Source organism: Pollachius pollachius (assembly GCF_949987615.1).
Source record: "Pollachius pollachius genome assembly, chromosome: 7".
Classification (NCBI taxonomy): Eukaryota; Metazoa; Chordata; class Actinopteri; order Gadiformes; family Gadidae; genus Pollachius; species Pollachius pollachius.
The window spans coordinates 1,433,515-1,453,196 of NC_136940.1; the positions used below are offsets into that span (position 1 = coordinate 1,433,515).

Here is a 19,682-nt window from a genome sequence, read left to right on the forward strand (position 1 = left end):
CCATTATATTCTGAATATCAAATAAAATACAATTAATCTTGACAAGGTAAGAACAGTTAACCCTATAAATCTGTTCTATTGTCTCCTGGTGCTATTTGAGGCTAATGCTCTGGTCAGATAAAGTTTAAATGGTTTGGATTGGTGATATGCTCGATTTGAACCACATTTTTATTTTTAAGCAAAATAAATAACGAAACCAACCAACCTTTAATTAAAGTAGCCTATGTAATATCAACCCAGGCATAGTGGTAGATAACTATGAATGAAATACGTATTGACACATATTTCATGTAGGCTATGTATTTTCTAAAAGGAGATACTGTGATTTTTTCTTCGTCAATATTGATCTATCTGCCCTCTGCATTCTGATCCAGTGAGGGCCTTCTAACCAGATCAGTGGTCGGTTGATTTGCTCTTGAAACCTTCCTGAGATGGACTTCCTCCTTACGGTCGGTAGGGTTCGCTGCTGCGGATGCTTTATGTTGCTGTCTCTGGTATATCTTTGTATAAAATATATATATATATATGTATACATTTTGATTACGTTTATATTCAGACTTTTTTTTTGATTACACTCTAATGCATACGAAGCATTGCTGTAGGTAATTAACTTGAAGCATTATTCCCTATTTTATAGAATACATCTCCATACACTTCCGGGTCCCTCGAACAAACGGTCCAATCAGATTCGTCCTTTGCCCGGGAGGGTCGGTTGGTCATCCGCCTCTTTCTTAATATTTGCACGGAGGTCTTTCAATGTCCACATCCAATAACAAGTCACTAGATGGTCCAATCAGACGCGTTGTTATTGTTAGGATAAGGATTAGGAGGATGATGACGCAGAAGATGATGATGATGATGATGATGATGATGCTGATGATGATGATGATGATGATGATGATGATGATGATGCGTTAATATTCCCTGAAGTTTATTTAAAAAGTGACAGATATTCTTTATTTTGTATTTCTTGAGAATTCGTAATCGTAAATAAAAGTAAATGTATTCATAATGGTATACTTTGGGCGTGGCTTGGTGTGGTGCGGGGCGTGGTTTGCGGATCGGGGGCGTGGTTAACGAAGCTGCTGCCTGAAGAGAATCTGTGAACTCAGGACGCCGATGTCCGAGCAAACTTCACATTCAACCACCACCCGAGACGTTCAGGGGAAGCTTGTGAGTCCACGCTTATGATTTTGCCCGATACGTCATATGTTGTAACGTAGTTCTGAAAACGGAAGCTAGTTCATAGTTAACGGTGATATGTCCAGATATGGGTTGCACTTGAATGACCGGGTCTGCATGGAGACCCGGGTCAGGGTCTGACATGCATGCATGCTTTGTAGAAGTGACGGGCTGTTGTACGTGTCTCCAGTATGAGTATCGCCGGGCTGTCCCGACATCTCTACAGGGTCAGCCAGCGGGCTGTGTGGCTGCACGGCGCACGAGGGGTCTCCACCACCACAACAGTAGGTCATTCATCTCCTCCATTCATGCATGTGCAAGTTTGGTGGATCCACTCCTATTATCCCACAGGTGGATTACAGTGAACGTATACTGGTGGATTCAAACCTAATCCACCTCAAAGCGGTGAGCTGTAGGCTATTGTGAACATGCATGCGTTATTACTGTAAGTAAACGAGTTTTACAACCACTTTTCATGGACCACACACATAATAATTAGGTGTTTACAGAGTATCTGTGGATACCTATTGTTATTATATTTGTATCGCTGGTTCAAGGTGGAAATACGAATGCCATGAAGGTGAACTGGTTCTTGTGGTTAATGTCCATCTCTTTCCAGTGCGAATCGCTAAACCAGCGATGTAGCTCATTACAGAGAGTTACATGACCTGCTCTCATGTTACAGGGTATAATGTCCACGCATACAAATGCCAAGAGGATCGAAGGACTTGACCACAACATATGGTGAGTATTAAATACACGCCCACACATGTTGTCAAACCCTTCTGTTTGAGTCGACTGTAAACACACGTTTACCGACCACGTTCTTCGGTATATGGCGGTACAGTAAGGACGTCTGTATCTACATTTAGATTCAGGGCATTTAGCAGACGCTATTATCCAAAGCCACTCACAATAAGTACATTCGTCAGACGAAAGAGAAACAACAATATATGGCTCTCGGTACAGTAAGGATGTTCACAGACCCAATTGACACGCACTAACAATCACTAGTTTAACCCGTTCCCGTACACAACAAAGATAGCTAGGATAAGATGCTACACAACGCCAAGTAACATGTTTCAGAACCAGGGCGTAAAACATACAATAAGTGCGTACATTAGGAGCCAGGTCAGGCTGTGACCCCCGGAGAGCGACCCCATGACCCCCTGACCCCCTGACTGTGTGTGTGTGTGTCTCAGGGTTTCCCTCACCGCCCTGGCCACCGACCCCTCCGTGGTCAACCTGGGCCAGGGGTTCCCTGACCTGACGCCCCCCTCCTACATCACGGCGGCGCTGGCCAAGGCCGTGTCGGTGGACCGCATGAACCAGTACACCCGCAGCTTCGTGAGTCCCCTGGGCCTGTGTCTGTCCTGCTCCCAGCAGCAACACACGAAGAGCCGGCAGCATCACACGCTGCAGGGCTACTTAGCAATTATTCGCCGACGGCTCCGTGAATAGTGTTCCCCACCATTCACGGAGCCTGAGGTGAATAATTGTTTTAGTATATACTACACGTGAACATTCCAAAAATAAACAAGATGACACTTTTTGCCGGGATTTATTTGTTTTTATCAGCAGTTTATTTGTTTTTATCAGCATGACGAGACGGCCGTGTTTGAGATCTCAATCATGGGATATGGCCCAATATCCCGAGATAGCGAACCAATCAAATTGCGCCATCTTAGGAGGTTCACGTGTAGCATACACTAATGCTCTATATATGGTTACTTCTTATTGTTCTCTCTCTCTGTCTCTGTCTCTCTCTCTCTCTCTCTCTGTCTCTGTCTCTCTCTCTCTCTCTCTCTCTCTCTCTCTCTCTCTCTCTCTCTCTCTCTCTCTCTCTCTCTCTCTCTCTGTCTCTGTCTCTCTCTCTCTCTCTCTCTGTCTCTGTCTCTGTCTCTCTCTCTCTCTCTCTCTCTCTCTCTCTCTCTCTCTCTCTCTCTCTCTCTCTCTCTCTCTCTCTCTCTCTCTCTCTGCAGGGTCACCCAGCGCTAGTGAACGCCCTCTCCCAGGTGTACGGTAAGGTGTGTGAGCGGCCCATCGACCCCCTGAAGGAGGTCCTGGTGACGGTGGGGGGCTACGGCTCTCTGTTCTGCACCATGCAGGCCCTGGTGGAGGAGGGCGACGAGGTACGACACTCGCTGGGACGTACTGGGTGACAAGTTTCCCCCGGCTCCATCGCTATTTATTACTGTTGTGTATTGTGGGTTTTACTTGATTCTATTTTATTGTTTACGCACAGTTCATGGAGCAGGCAAAGTAAACCTTTCACTTATAGTTGTACATGTATGACCTATTATGTGACATACTAGGTCATACAACTTATTCAGCTGGCAGCCATCTTGGTGGCCGCGGGGTAGTTTCCAGGGTCTGACTGTAACACCGCTGTCTTTCAGGTGATCATCATCGAGCCGTACTTCGACTGCTACATCCCCATGGTGAAGATGGCCGGGGCGACGCCCGTCCTCATATCGCTGAAGCTGGTGAGTCCCGCCCGGCGTTTGACGCTCCTTTCCTCTGCGACCCCGACACTGTGAGGGGGGGTTGTGAGGGGGGGAGGCAGGATGATATTACATTAAGATGTTCAGCATTAAAAAAAAGAAAAGAAAAAAAAGCAAAGTCCATTTGTCAAAAGAAGGTGAAAGAACAATATAAGGCTATCCGTACAGTAAGGGTGTTCATAGAACCAAGTGCCGAGCGAGCGCTAACCATCACTAGGTTAACCCATTCCCCGTGCACAACAAAGATAGCTAGGAGAAGATGCTACACGATGCTAAGTTATCGTACGATGTACGTGTCAGGACGTACAGCGTACAGTGAGTGCGTAAGAGGGCTGTGGGGGCGTTCAGCAGGTTCTTCTAGAGGCTCCCGAGGGTGGCTGAGGACAGTCAGCGAAAAACTGGGAGTAGATGCAACAAGCCTGTTAAGCCCTTTGAGAATGTACCTGTGATTAAGCGCTGTTCAAATACAATTGAATATAATTGAGTGGATGTGATGTGTCAAGAAACAAGTTTAACAAGAAACTGCTTGACAGAGTGCAGACTAGCTGTAACAGTAGATGGCTGGTCCTGCTCCAGCTAGAGCAGTGGTTGTAGACCACTAGAGCCGAATCCAAAGGTCATGTTCCTCAGTGGTTCCAAGCCCAAGCATTGTGCATGCTTACACATGCTCATGCTAGCCCATGCTCATGCTAACCTAAGCCTGGTCCTTTTTGTGCAGCAGCTGCACCTAGACGACTCCCTTCTGTGTGAATGCGTTGTGTGTAACCGTGTTAATGTGCGTTACCGTGCGTTACAACGAGGGCTAATGATCGAACGTGTGTGACGGTGTAGAAATCAGAGAAGCAGAGCGGGCTGACGAGCGCGGACTGGGCCCTGGACCCGGAGGAGCTGGCCAGCAAGTTCACCTCCCGGACCAAGGCCATCATCATCAACACCCCCAACAACCCCACCGGGAAGGTGGGTCGGAGCCGTGGCCGGGCCGCCAACGGGGTCATGGTCACATGGGGAGTCTAGTCTGAGGGGGGTCTTGTCTAATGGGGGGTCTTGTATAATGTGGCTCTTGTATAATGTGGGTCTGTGAAGCCCCTTGAGACTGGGTCTGTGTTTAAGGGCTAGCCCAGTAACGTGGACCTGTCCTCCCGCTCCAGATCTTCACCAGAGACGAGCTGCAGATGATCTCCGACCTGTGCATCAAACACGACGCGCTGTGCTTCAGCGACGAGGTCTACGAGTGGCTCACCTACAAGGGCCACCAGCACATCAAGATCGGTAGGCCTGGTCCCAGAAAGCCTGGTCCTCTGTTGTCTACAACCTCGGGTCCCCAGCGCTCTGAACTAGGGGAGGGAACCTCAGGGTACCTCACGACACGAGATATGATACACGGCCCGCGATACCGATAATATCTCAATACAGCGAGTCTGCAATAATCAATATATTGTTAGACAATCCTATAACGACTCATCACGATGTCTAACGACGAATACAAAACGACCATGAAAAGGTAAAGTGCTGGATCTGTTGAGAGCTCCTTATTTTATTAATTAAAATATAGATATTTGAGGCGATATTTCCTTCATAATTTCATGAATAAAGTATAAAAGTCGAAATTAAATGCTTAATTTGTGAGAATACAATATCGATATTTGATGCCAGTGTATCGACTCTCATATCACACGAAGAAGGGCGACGATATATCGCCATATAAACCAACGTCCCTCTGCTTTCCACAGCCACGCTGCCGGGGATGTGGGAGAGAACCATCACCATCGGCAGCGCAGGGAAGACCTTCAGCGTCACCGGCTGGAAGGTGAGCTGAGAGGAGGAGTTGGAGAGAAGAAACACGAGACCCTGAACACAGGATCATACCGTTCCGCTGTCACGCTACCGTTTGATTGGCTGCCAAGTGGGTGTCAAACAAACCACTCAAACTGTCAAACACGGCACTGGAATATGAACGCACGCCACACTCTTAACCGGTTTCTGTCAGTCTCAGCCTTCTGCCAAGCCGCTGTGCTGCGTGCTGATTGGCCAGCTGGTTTTTCTTGGAGAGAGAATGAGAATCGCTCGTGCGTTTTTAGTTTTTAAGGCAATCACAACAAGGGTTTGTGTGTCTATAGTTAGAATTCTAACTAGGATGAGGGTTGGTTGAGGGTTACGCTACATCCTGTCCCAGGACAGGATGTCCCAGGACAGGATGTCCCAGGAGTTAGCGTATTGGATCTAATTCAACCTCTCCTGGTGTTCTTCAGCTTGGCTGGTCCATCGGGCCGGAGCATCTGGTCAAACATCTGCAGACCGTGATGCAGAACACCGTCTACACCTGCTCCACCCCTCTACAGGTGAGTCCCGACTCCACCCACCTGTACGGGGTCACCCCCCTCCCGCTATCCTCTACATGTATCTATCCTCTAACCCCTCCATGTATTTACCCCCTAACCCCTCCATGTATCTAACCTCTAACCCCTCCATGTATCTATCCTCTAACCCCTCCATGTATCTATCCCCTAACCCCTCCATGTATCTACCCCCTAACCCCTCCATGTATCAATCCCCTAACCCCTCCATGTATCAATCCCCTAACCCCTCCATGTATCTATCCTCTAACCCCTCCATGTATCTATCCTCTAACCCCTCCATGTATCTAACCTCTAACCCCTCCATGTATCTATCCTCTAACCCCTCCATGTATCTATCCCCTAACCCCTCCATGTATCTACCCCCTAACCCCTCCATGTATCTACCCCCTAACCCCTCCATGTATCGATACCCTAACCCCTCCATGTATCTACCCCCTAACCCCTCCATGTATCTAACCTCTAACCCCTCCATGTATCTATCCTCTAACCCCTCCATGTATCTATTCTCTTACCCCTCCATGTATCTACCCCCTAACCCCTCCATGTATCTACCCCCTAACCCCTCCATGTATCTACCCCCTAACCCCTCCATGTATCTACCCCCTAACCCCTCCATGTATCGATACCCTAACACCTCCATGTATCGATCCCCTAACCCCTCCATGTATCTATCCCCTAACCCCTCCATGTATCTACCCCCTAACCCCTCCATTTATCTAACTCCTCCATGTATCTAACCTCTAACCCCTCCATGTATCTACCCCCTAACCCCTCCATGTATCTACCCCCTAACCCCTCCATGTATCTACCCCCTAGCCCCTCCATGTATCTACCCCCTAACCCCTCCATGTATCTACCCCCTAGCCCCTCCATGTATCTACCCCCTAACCCCTCCATGTATCTACCCCCTAACCCCTCCATGTATCTACCCCCTAACCCCTCCATGTATCTACCCCCTGGTCCGCAGGAGGCGGTGGCCCAGGGTCTGGTGCGGGACTACGAGCGTCTGGGTCAGCCCGACTGCTACTTCTCCTCGCTGGCAGCAGAGCTGGAGGAGAAGAGGGACCGCATGGCGGCCATCCTGCAGGAGGCGGGCATGAACCCCATCGTGCCCGAGGGGGGGTACTTCATCATCGTGGACGTCACGCCGCTCAGTGAGTCAATGCACCGGACCTGGACACTAACACTGAGCATTAACACTTAACCCTGGCCCTTATCCCTGTTACACCTAACCCTGGGCCCTGACCCTTAACCCTGACCATTAACACACAACCCTGGCCCTAAGCATGCTATTTAATAATAATAAAAATTCATTATATTTATATAGCGCTTTTCAATGACCCAAAGCGGCTTTACAGTGAAGGGGGGGACCTCACTCACCACCACCAGTGTGTAGCACCCACTGGTGTGATGCACGGCAGCCAATCAGCGCCAGAACGCTCACCACACACCAGCTTGAGGTGGAGAGTGAGGGAATTAATGGGTCAAGCTTGTTTTGCGTTCATCATGGCTATGAATCAGAAGAGAAGCAAGTGAAGAGCACCTCTTGAGGTGTCAAAGGTTCTCCTCAGTAACGTCCACCCTCCCTCTCTCCAGACGTGGATCTGTCCCACATGCCAGACGAGGCCTATGACCTCAAGTTCGTCAAGTGGATGATCAAAGAAAAGGTAACGTGTGTGTGTGTGTGTGTGTGTCATACATTGATTAACATGAAAGGGCGTGTTGATACCATCTCTGATGCAGTGTGTGTGTGGATGTTAAGAGCTTGGTTGCATTGCATGTGTGTAAACGGTATGTCCTCATTGTGCAGAAACTGGCAGCCATTCCTGTGACGGCGTTCTGTGGAGAAGCTTCGCAGAGCCACTTTGAGAAGTACATCCGTCTGTGTTTCATCAAGGTGAGGACCGCCACTGTGCCCCTCACTCTGCTCCTCATATCAAACCTCCAGGTCAGGGCTTGATTTAACAAGGTTGGCCTTCTAATGATCCTCCACAGCGAGACGAGACGCTGGACGCAGCAGAAGACATCATCAGGAACTGGAAGAACTAGGAGGTGAAACATCTCATCACTAACTCAGGAGGTGAAACATCTACCTCGAAGGGCCGAAGCCAGGGTTTAGGATATAGTGAAGTCCAGAATTTGTTCTTTTAATGGAGCTTATTTACTGCATTTCTGGATGAGCGAAATTCATAGCAAAATGACTCCTAAAAACACAACCCATGCTATACACTAACTACGCACAAAATCATTCATAATTAAATAGATACAGAGGGACTTGTTAAAACTGCACAATTTGTCATCAACTCCTGATAAACAGTTACATAGCGCCGATAGAAAATATAAATATTTTTAAAATAATTGAAATCTTTAAATATCCTGTTTTTTATTAGGGAAATGAAGGCACAGAGATCCTAACCTCTGTGACCTCATAGCTACGGCCATGCTAACTCGGGAGGTGAAACATCTACCAGCAGAACTAGAATGTGAAAATAGATTCTATTAATTTTGTCATTGGACAAATGCAATGAATCGATGAGAAGAAGGATTTGATGGAAGAGGGCCCTGGTGGTCTTCTAAAGTAGACCCTCTTCTGAAGGATATTCTGGGTCCAAACACCACTGTTCTGCTACATCACACATCGATCTTGACGGCTGTGAAATTAAGAATTAAAGTGTGCCTTTCTGTACAAGCATAATTGTCATGTGATGTCTCCTCGGCTCATAGACTGGTATAAAAATGATTCGTTTCGACGAATTTATCATTTCCTTGCGAAGTAGTATCATTGCTGGTGTGTAGCGCCCTCTGCTGGGCAGACTGGTTCTGCTCAGCGACTCGGACACCAGTCGCACCAAAGCGCACGAGGTGTTGTTGCCCATTAGAGAGACGGGATCATTGATTCAAGAAGATGTCCTCATTGATTTTTGGTTAAACAATGAAGGTTTCAGTAAGTTAGCTGTATGTCAAATAAAGTTATCAAAGGTTGTTTCATCTGAAGACCTGTGTTAGGCTCTACTTGGTCGAGAGACATTTCAGTGGTTTCCTAAAACACCCGGCGACGTCACCGATCAATCGATTTGTTATGGTGAGTATCGATGTCTTCTCTTTCCGAGCACAGGTCAACGTTTGTTCAAATTAGTTAATTGGACTAAAGTTCGTAATTCATCCGAAACGTTCACTGAACCCTTGCTAGTGGCTGAACGCCTCTCAGGACAGCACATAGAGTGACTTTGAAAACAAAGACCCACCCCGTCAAAGACCCATAGAACAAAATAAACGATATTAATATGTCTGGATGAGCAGAATGCGTCAAATGTACCGAGGATGCTAAGGGGTCAGAGGTCACTAGCTGCAATCAGGATTCAAACACAGTATAATGTTTACCCTGTCCAGTCCAGGTCCAACACAATATATCATTTATACTGGCTCCAGTCCATCAAAATATATAATATATAAAAATATATAATATATACTGGCTCCAGTCAAACACAATATATAATGTAAACTAGCTCTTGTCCAACAAAATTTATAATATATACTATACCACTGCTATTGGTTGCTGATGTGTTCCCATCCTGCTTTGCTTTGTGAGGACAGTAAGTTAGGTCGTAGTGTACTCTTGTAACGATACAATAGAGTCAATGAAAGAATATCACGCCTCTGCTTTTGACTTTCAAAACAGTATAATATATACTGGCTCAAGTCCAACATAATATACATAATATAGACTGGAACCAGACCCGGTCTAACACAATATATAATATATTTAACATGTTTTATTTGGGCCCTGAAGTATGACTGTCCCGTGGGTAAATCTCACGTGTTGTTTTAAGCCACCGAAGCTAACAACACTGAAACTCTCACGCGTACGCCATGGTTTCACTCTTACAAATCATTATCCCAAGATGAAATATTATAGATATGCATATATTCACCTTAATCCTTTGAGCCAGGTGTGGGCAACCTGGTATTGTTTCAGGATTCAAAGAATCTGATGAATTATTGATTCCATTCGACTGAACTATGGTCCAACAGTTCCAATCCACCTCTGTAGAGTCTGGAAGACCAACTGGGACTGAGGTTATAGAAATACAACAGACTTGACCTGTGGGTTAACTTGTATGAAGAGCCTTGTTGATTAACTCTTGACATAGTCACTGTGTGAGCAGATTTTCCATGAAATATTAATGTATGATCTGAAAAATACATTTTAAGAAAAGCGAATGATTTGGGCAATCGCTTTTCTTAACTGGATAAACTAAATACATATGATCTGAGTGGGGATAGTAGGCCTGTTTGTAAACCTGTAGACCCTCGTCGTTCAGTCGAAGTACCACTAGGGGGAGACAGAGTACAGGACTTGACAAGTTTTCTGTAAACCGGGGAAGAAAAATATTTGCATTGATGCTGATATTAAACCTTTTGAAACTAGCATCAGATTAAATTTTCAACTAACAAATTGAACTGATTAAAACGGAATTGTCTTCACATTATTGTCTGTTCGTCTAAATTGTGGCTGGATGTTATTGGTATGTTGTATGGCCGTGGCCCTAGCTTTTCTGTTCTGTCAATATCAACAATATAAATACCTTGTTAGTATAGCATCTGCTTCTGAGAAATATTCACTTTAAATACTTTGGAAGTTGCCAGTACTGCTATGATCGAAGATAGTTCACAAAGTTTTAAACCTATAATTGACATTACATTGAGTTATTTCGCAAACAGCTTTCTATACAAGTATAGTAAAAGGTATTAAACAAGGCTTCAAGTCATCCCTGTAATAAGGTGTGTGTGTGTGTGTGTGTGTGTGTGTGTGCGTGTGCGTGTGTGCGTGCAAGCACGTGTCTGTGTGCGTGCTTGCGTGCCCGTGTGTGTGCCGTGTTAACCTTCGCTAGTTGAATAATGTTCTGGGCAGGTTTGTGAATACTCATCAGGCAACAAAAGGTTGCGAGAGAGTGAAATACAATCAGTGTTTCCTCCGACCATCCACCTGGTTGTAATAAACATGTGGAGCCGGCCGAGCTCTCGGCGCTGAGCCCTCTGGTTACTATGCATGTGAGATAGTGTCGGCCCGGTGTCGCTGGTTCAGACACTGTGGCTGTTCAGCCATGAATAGAGTCAACCAGCGCCTATCATGACCTTTAGGAGAGACACATGGGCTGAGTTCATAAACATGAGCACCGGATCGCTTTCACCGGGGTGTGTGTGTGTGTGTGTGAATACTTTCTACAAAATAAATCTCCCTTATCCATCCATCTAAAAAATAGATGGTAAAATACATATATATAGAAAAGGAGGACGTTTAGATAAAAATAGATGTAATCATTAGTAACATTAGAGACAGTGGAAACAATTAGATGTGTAGGAAAATAGCTGATTAATCAAGCTGTTTGCCCTACACGGTTAAAGACAATAAGTTAAGCGGTGAGATAAGGTAATATCAGGTGTAAGGTGTCGTGTTCATCTGATTAAATGGCGCTCTATTACCCAGCAACCCGCTGGTTTAAATCATGTTGCTGGGAACAACAGAGCGATCCGTCCTCCGTGGGATCACATCTCGGCCGCGCCCGGCCCCAGCAGCTCAGATTAGCCGTCTGATGAATGGTATTATCCTCATAATGATTCATCTCAATCACCCTCTCACGCCACAATGGCTGATTAGAGCCCCAACGAGTTCGTTGTTATTACCCATATACCCCAGCGCACGTTGGGGCCTCTCCCATGTGACCTCTGCACGTCAGTGTGGCCCGCGCGCTGAAATACAGCCCGGGCAGCGTGCGCTCTGATTGGCTGGCCGGGGCAGCGGAGAGGAGCGGGGAACAGCAGTTGGTCTTCGGGGGAGCGAGCGCACGACGGCCTCGGAGTTTTATGTGCTCCGGGTGGATCGCCGTGGTGCTGATGTCGGGAGGTGGATGTAGTGTTAGTGATGTCAGAACAAGCTAAAGGCTAAGCTAGTGTTGTTTACATGACGGCTAGCCTCGTTACAGAGGAATAACTTTATTCCAGGTGTTTAGAGGAGTTGGAGATTATTGTCGTTAGCTTCTAGCTAACCAGGGAACAGACAAAAGAAACAGATTTTTGAAGCTGAGATGGATTGAAGTTGTGGATTCATTGAGTCACTGTCCTTTTGTGCGTTTTGGTGCGATTATAAACCTGCTCATTAAAGGACATTAGGATTTGAAAAATGACACCGTGTGAGTTTTAAGCAGAGAGTGGACAACAAATGATGTCCTCGCTCACCCCGGCCATATGGCCAGTGCTCCACACGCACACACACTTGCACACACACACACACACAGAGCTTGCTGGACACATAATTAATTGGTGGCTTCTGCCATTTTTTTCCCGGACTAGATTTAGTCCTAATTGGGAGGAGGAGGAGGTGGTGAAGGAGGAGGAGGCATGTCTGTGGGAATGTGAGGACTAGCCCATCTGGCTGCAATACTCTTACTGTACACTATATACACTATATATACACTATATATATATATATATATATATATATATATATATATATATATATATATATATATATATATATAGTTAGTCACGTGTGCTACATGCCCTAAATGTAAATGTAAAAGTATTCATCTTGCGTAGTACAAGGTCAGTAGATCATGTTTACTACATTGTAGGCTTACTTCAACTACAGTATGAGCAGAGCTTATATACGTTCTCCGCAATGCTTTCATCCTGTAAACCAGGGGTTCTCAAATGGGGGTAGCCGTACCCCTAGCGGTACTTTGGAGTACTGCAGGGGGTACTCTGAAAATGTAAAAAAAAAAAAATTCAATTTTTTTTTCCCCCGGAGCAAGTTGAAATTCTTAACGCTCGACGCACATACATTATTTATGTTCATTTTTTCTCTCGAAAACATTTGTGTCTTGAAGGGGGTACTCAGCTGAAAAAATATCTTGGAGGGGGTACACTAGTAGAAAAAGTTTGAGAACCACCACTGTGAACAAACCGTTGTAAGAAGTTCCAACACCATATCTTCTGTTTCTCTTTCGTAGCGTCTATGGTTTTGATATTGTTTGGTACGTTGTATCATTTACAGTGGATTTAATCAGACGTCGTTACATCCTCTGATGAGCTTAGTGGATGTTTTAGCGGTTTGTCGTTTACAGACACGAGGCCGATGTGCAGCGAGTCCACGTCGGCCTGCCCGGTGTGTTTCACTGGTGTTCATTTAAAGTGCGTGTTTAATTACCAGGGGCTTGTGTTGTTTGCACACACATCTCTCTCCATCTCCACCAGCACACCTAATCAAATCCAGGAAAACAATTCAATCATGTTAATTGATTTTTAAATGGGATGAGAAACCTGCCGAGGAGAACATTAATCTAGCGTGACTCCGGAGAAGGTCGGAACGCCGCTACCTGGAATTGTAAAGACAGCTTTCAGGGTGTTTAAAATACTAAATAACAGTTTACTTTAATACAATTATGGTTATGTGTTGTCCTCATGTTGTCAGGCGTCTGAGTCACCAAAATAAAACCAGCAGTACGATATCATGTAGCCAAACGAAGTTCAGTGTTTAACCTCTTAAGCGCCAGCCTATTTTTAATTGTGTATTATGTCTAATTAACACGCTTGGTGTTTGAGTTGTGTTTGGAGTGTGTAAAAATGGCTTATATGTGGTTGTAGCAGAGTTTCTCATGTTTAATTTGATTTGACTATTTCTATATAATAAGGGCAGTGTTGTATGCCTTTTGCTGCGAGAGTGATCACGGTCTTCCCAAATCTGGGGAACCTCGAGTTTAAGAGTTTCGAAAGGCCAAAACACTTTTATTTTGTTAGTCTATATAATTTCTCCCGCTGTCCAGCTCAACAACTTCCTCAAAAGAACACTTAAATTCAGTCTTAACATCCTATTTATTCAAGTGCAGTTGATTAAATCTTAAGTGAACGCTTAGGTTGGCTCTGACCTCCTTAAATGAACTCTTAATCATCTTCCTTAAAGGACACTTCGAATGTGTTCCAGTCGTTTAAGACGATTCTTTGTCTCATGTAGCAGCTCTGCCGCTGACGCTAGCCCAGCCGTAGCGCGGCGGCGCTGGGGTTAATGAGGGCCAGACGCCCCTGGTCCCGCACGCCCTGCTCCAGGCCCCCGGGCCCCTGACCCGCTGGACGGGGCCCGGGGCCCTGATGGCTGCGGGAGACACGCTGGTACCCCCAGAGCCCTGGACACATCCCAGGGGGGGCCCTACTTCATCACCCACCTCCCCGGACCAAACCTGCTTCCTCCCTCCCCTCACCTCCCCTCTCCCCCCTTCCTCCTCCTTCCATCCCTCCTCCCCTTCTCCCCCCTTCCCTCAGCCTCACTCTTCCACCCCTCTTCTCCTACTTACTCCTTCGCCAATCTCTCCCATTCCTCCCCCCTCATCTCTCCCCCATCTTTATGCCACTTCCACCTCCCTCTCCCCTCTTCCTCCCTCCCTCCCCTCTCCCCTCCCACCCTCCCTCCCTCTCTAATCTCTCTCTCCTCTCCCCTCTCTCCTCTGCCTCCCCCCTCTCCCCCATCTCCCCGCTCTGATTTGGGCCAGCCCAGATTAATCAGAGCGCGGGGGTCTGATGAAGTCGGGCCATTATTGGTCCAAATTTAAGCAACCATCTTTTATTGTCTCCATCATTCATTACAGGGGGGGGAGAAGGGGCAATTATGCAAATGAAGCTGCACAGTTTTGCAGATTACTTCATTGTGAGCGTGGGTTTAATGATTCAATGATAATAAGCTTGCGGTTCCTTTAATTTTCCGAGGCTTTGTTTCAATTTGTTCTCCGAGTCCAGAATTTGTGAGCTGCTGTTAACCCCCCCCCCCCATCCCTGCAACCCCCCGTCTCTGACCTTAAGGCAGGCATGCTTCATTTACATTTACATTCCAAGCATTTAGCAGACGCTTTTATCCAAAGCGACTTACAATAAGAACATTTGTCAGAAGAAAGAGAAATAACAATATATAGCTGTCGGTACAGTAAGGATGTTCATAGAACCAAGTGCCAAGCACTAACAATCACTAGGTTAACCCCTTCCCCGTACACAACAGATAGCTAGGATAAGATGCTACACAATGCTAAGTACTGTTTTTAAGTGCAAGGAAGTCCACCATATTGATCTGTTAACTTCAGATCGAATTCAGAGTTCATGCGATCTTCATGCTCAAGAATCCACAGAAGTGAAATGTGGTTGAGTTGAGTGTTTTAATGTTTTAAAGGTTTAGTTGGGAGGCTGGGTGTAAATTGGTGTTACGTGGCGGTGTTGATGGCATGACACGCCAGCAGGTGAACAGACGCTAACCTGAACAGACGTCAGTCTCACTGCTGACACTGGAATCCTTCTTCTCCCACTTTACAAAACGTGTAGATGAACTTATCTTCCTCGGTTGATTCCCGTTCGTTCAAAATGAGTTGACATTACAATATGTACAATATGGGTACACATACAAGAGCAGGAGGAGCTATGAATCCTAACCAGTCGACCTGTACTACGCCTTGTACAACATCCACCTGTACTCCATCACTGTACTTCATCCACCTCGACTTCACCGCCCTGTACAATCAATCCAGAATTCTCTCTTTCTCTCTCTCTCTCTCTCTCTCTCTCTCTCTCTCTCTCTCTCTCTCTCTCTCTCTCTCTCTCTCTCTCTCTCTCTCTCTCTCGCTCTCTCTTTTTCACTCACTCACTGGGCTGTCCGCGCCGTTCGTCACGGACGGACCGCAGCCCGGGGGGGGGGGGGGGGGGGGGGGGGGGGCTGGGAACAGCTGTCTGGGCTAACGAGGCCGTCGCCACGGAGACCGGCGAGGGCGGCGGTGGCGTAGCGCGGCGCCACGCGGCCGCGGGACGCATAAATCAGGACCTAACGAGGAGCAACGCCATTAGAGTAATTAACGGAGCGCCCGTCTCCCGCTGTCAGCCCTCAGCTCCCACAGCTCCGACGTCACTCCGGTCGGAAGCGGTTCAGTCGGGTTCTGATGTCACTCTGGTTTGAAGCTGTTCAGTCCGGTTCCTAGTCTTAGCTTAGTTTAGTTTCTTAGTTTTCAGTGGGCCCCTTTTGTAGGCTTGAACATTCTGGAACTTCAAGCTGCGCCGTGAATTATAAATGAACCGTTCATTAGTTATCATTTTGTTTGGAATTGGTACAAAGTTTTGGGCACATTGGTGTCATCGTTGTTAATTGCACACATTTATTATCACATGTGTGTGTGTTAATGGATATTTCTACATATGTAAATATATCTAGATATACAGCATGTTCATATGTGTAAATATATACATATTCTCTCAGTCTCTTAGTAATGTGACATATCACGTCAAACTGGAAATGGGCGGGACAAACATAGAAGGCACGTGATTAGATCCCACAGTATTGAATCGTCGACGGTCACTGCCCACCAGTAACGCCACCACTCCCAGCAGGAACCTGATTGGACGGAATGTCGGAACAGTTGTATGACACGACCTAATAAGGTAGAACAAAGGTAAATGTTTAGGTTCTTTTTCCGCAGTCTGACTGATTGGGAGGTTTGATTGAACGTGAACCTGTGAGTGATCTCCGCTCCGCACAGCGCCGCTGGTGTTCTGCGCGGAGCGCGTTCCCGACATGACAAATGACCTTCTCCACTAATGTGAGGGAAAGGCCACAGGCCATTCTGCGTAATTAACGACGCGGAGAACAGCGCGGTTGGGGGCGATGACCTACTCCATAGCTTACTTGGAGGTACAGTATGTTTGATGTGGCCTTGTAGGCCGCTAATTGATTCAGACGGCTCCTATCTGCCTCCATGTTGGCGTTCATGCCCGGGTTCCAATATGACTTGTGCTCGTGATTTATGAAGCTTGTTTTATGATGTCCTCAAGGGGTATGTAAATAGTGTTTTACGTTTTGTTTATAAAATTGGGGAACCCCCTACACACACACACACACACACACACACACATACACACACACACACACACACACACACACACACACACACACACACTGCATGAACCCATTAGTGATATTTGATTGGATCAATAACCCGATCATCTGCCTTCCTGTCTGAGGGATTACGTGAGACGGGTTCAGCGGGCAGAGCACAGACCGGATCTCCCTCCCGCTCCCGCTCAGTCCTCCAAACGTCTCATTATGGGATGGTTCCACCGTGGAGCGTTTCTCCAGAGGAGCGGCTGGCCTGAGGGATAGCGCCCGGGGCTAACCTCTAGCCCCCGCCCTACAGGTGCTGCTTTGTTCCCCTTCCTGACGTTGACGTTAACCGATCAAACCGCTCTGCAGAACCCGCCGTTTCACCCGCATCATCTCAGAGCGTGTGGTTTTTACAAGCCTCTGCGCTGGCAATTGGAGTTTATTAAAACTCAATTGGAGCTATTCATCAGGGTGGGACAGCAGGCAGCTTTGGGAACGGAGTTTCAGAGTTTGTCTTGGCTCTGGAGATATTGCGGCACGCCATGTTGCTGCGCTCCCCAAAACAAGCCCCCGCTTTCAAAGGTTAGCTAATTATGCAGTGTCAGACTTAGTGCTATCTAAGCAGAGCCTCCATGCACTTCACTTGGACACATTAGTGTCTGAAAGTCAACATTTATTATACTAGGAAGGAAAAAAAAGCCAAATGGCAATTATACTCGCAAAGGTTAGACATCTGCTGTTTATCCATGGTGTTGTGTAAGCTAACTAGGTCCTAGCGCAGACGTACCATGAAAACTCTGCTTGGGCTAACTTGGGCCTAGCATGGTCCACTGTTAAGCGGTGCTGTTTTAGCTAACTAGGGGCTAGCGCAGACGTTCCATGAAAGCTCTGAAGCTACGCTGTTTGGGCTAACTTGGTCCTGGCGCAGACGTAGCATGGTCAACTCTTAAGCTACTTGGATGGATTTCACTGCAGTGTTATTGTGTGTATTAATATAATGATGCACACAATAATCCCCCGAAATGGATGACTAGGGTTAGGGTTAGAGTTCATCTAATCTTATCTTACTAAGGGGAAATGTATTAGGTCTCCACCTAACTAAAATGTTATTGTCAAATATATTAATCGCAAAATGCACTCCAAATTTTCCAAAAGCAATCGTTTTATACGATCTGAGACAGAGATAAGCTTCCAAATAGTTCCTTTTTGGGAATGTTTAGGTTGGATTACGTGATAGAAGGCCTTAAAGTTTATCAATTACTGAAATTAATACATTTTCTGTTGATTGACTCACTGGCTAATAGTTTCAGCACTGGCATGACTTTCAACTCATTGGGTTGAATTATTTTAAATATGAGATTACATTGGGTAGAATCCTTCCAGATCAGTATGATGCGGTTGCAGTATTCTGACCGATACTGTCAAAGGGGTTTAGTTTTAATTTGTTTTTCTGTGGTTTCTACATGGAGTGCTTTTGAAAGCAGAAGCACTTTATTTAAGGGCTTTTTCTGCAGTTGGCCTCTCTATCATTCTATTACTTATGTTGCCGTCATAACCTAATGGCTGAAGGATGGCCGCCATCTGCTCTGGGTTTGTGGCCTGAGGTTCACCCTCTCACACACGTGGGCTTCAGACAGACCTTCTTCATATTCAGGGTCAGGGTCAGGGGTCAGCATTCAATGTAGGGCCGTGAAGCTTTTTGAGACTAAGTGAGAAGGAGTGATACAAATGGGTTTTACTTCTGTGTGTGTGTGTTTGTGTGTTTGTGTTTGGAGGGAGATGGTCAACCTGTCCCATTGCAGAGTTTTATACCAACATGGGTGGGCGAGGCTTAAAGGGGTAGTTCAGAATTTTGGACATAGGGCCTGATTCCCAAGTTAGCCTTGGTGTTCTTTATCATTGGAGACAGTTTTCAACACATGCCATTCAGTCCTTCTAGTTGCAGAGTTCGCTCGTGCTAGGCTAGCGCACGGCAACGGGCAATACTAGCCTGCTAATAAAACAGTCTTACCCACTCCACAGTACACCGAGGCAAATCAATTATAACGCCGGACTATAGATGTAAATGTCTGTGTTGATAGAATAATGTTATAAATAAAACAAACCTTGCATCGCATGAATCATCGCATTTTGAGGGACTACTTTCTCAGCAGCAGCGGAATTGAACCTAGGTATCAGTCCGCCGCTGCCGTAGCCTACTACCAGGAATATACCACTGCTGCTGAGACACAGCAAGTCCCTCAAAATGCAATGCAATGCAAGGTTGGTTTTATTTCTAACAATATTCTATCAACACAGACATTTACATCTATAGTCTGGCGTTATAGTTGATTTGCCTCGGGTGTACTGTGGAGTGGGTAAGACTGTTTTATTAGCAGGCTAGTATTGCCCGTTGCCATGCGCTAGCCTAGCACGAGCAAACTCTGCAACTAGAAGGACTGAATGAAATGTGTTAAACTGTCTCCAATGATAAAGAACACCAAGGCTAACTTGGGCATCAGGCCCTATGTCCCAAATTCTGAACTACCCCTTTAAAGACCCCAGTGTGGGGTGGGTGTGGCTAGAAGACCCAACATGTTGGTCTGGTCTGGGGTGGGCGGGGCCTCCCTGGGGGTGGGCGGGGCCTCCCTGGGTGGGAGTGGTCCTGGATTTGAAGGACCCATTGCTGTGATCCTCAGGTTGTGACCAGAACCACGACCCAGAAGGACTGCGTCTCCCTCCAGTACAGATTAATCA

The 19,682-nt window shown here is 46.3% G+C and overlaps 1 protein-coding gene across 2 annotated transcripts; it reads left to right on the forward strand.

The window, feature by feature from the left end:
• Positions 1–1,078: 1,078 nt before the first annotated feature.
• On the forward strand, positions 1,079–8,630 carry LOC307078268 (kynurenine--oxoglutarate transaminase 3-like). 2 transcript variants are annotated; one of them, XM_079740002.1, is made up of 15 exons: positions 1,079–1,173; positions 1,347–1,466; positions 1,868–1,926; positions 2,385–2,529; positions 3,165–3,314; positions 3,582–3,668; positions 4,518–4,643; positions 4,835–4,955; positions 5,417–5,493; positions 5,936–6,025; positions 7,011–7,197; positions 7,640–7,710; positions 7,854–7,940; positions 8,039–8,095; positions 8,434–8,630. In XM_079740002.1, exons 2-14 carry the CDS (start codon positions 1,374–1,376, stop codon positions 8,090–8,092), a joined length of 1,347 nt encoding a protein of 448 aa, XP_079596128.1. In that variant the 5' UTR covers positions 1,079–1,173; positions 1,347–1,373; the 3' UTR covers positions 8,093–8,095; positions 8,434–8,630. The 2 variants fall into 2 exon arrangements, with proteins under 2 accessions (XP_079596128.1, XP_079596129.1); XM_079740003.1 differs by having other exon boundaries at positions 1,108–1,173; positions 1,373–1,466.
• Positions 8,631–19,682: the final 11,052 nt, after the last annotated feature.

What these genes read in the sequence shown, in the direction of transcription:
- LOC307078268 (XM_079740002.1), top strand. Translation starts at nt 1,374, where the DNA reads ATGAGTATCGCCGGGCTGTCCCGACATCTCTACAGGGTCAGCCAGCGG. An exon ending in TGGTGGAGGAGGGCGACGAG is followed by an intron (nt 3,315 to 3,581) that starts GTACGACACTCG and finishes GCTGTCTTTCAG; the next exon opens with GTGATCATCATCGAGCCGTA. An exon ending in CCAACAACCCCACCGGGAAG is followed by an intron (nt 4,644 to 4,834) that starts GTGGGTCGGAGC and finishes CTCCCGCTCCAG; the next exon opens with ATCTTCACCAGAGACGAGCT.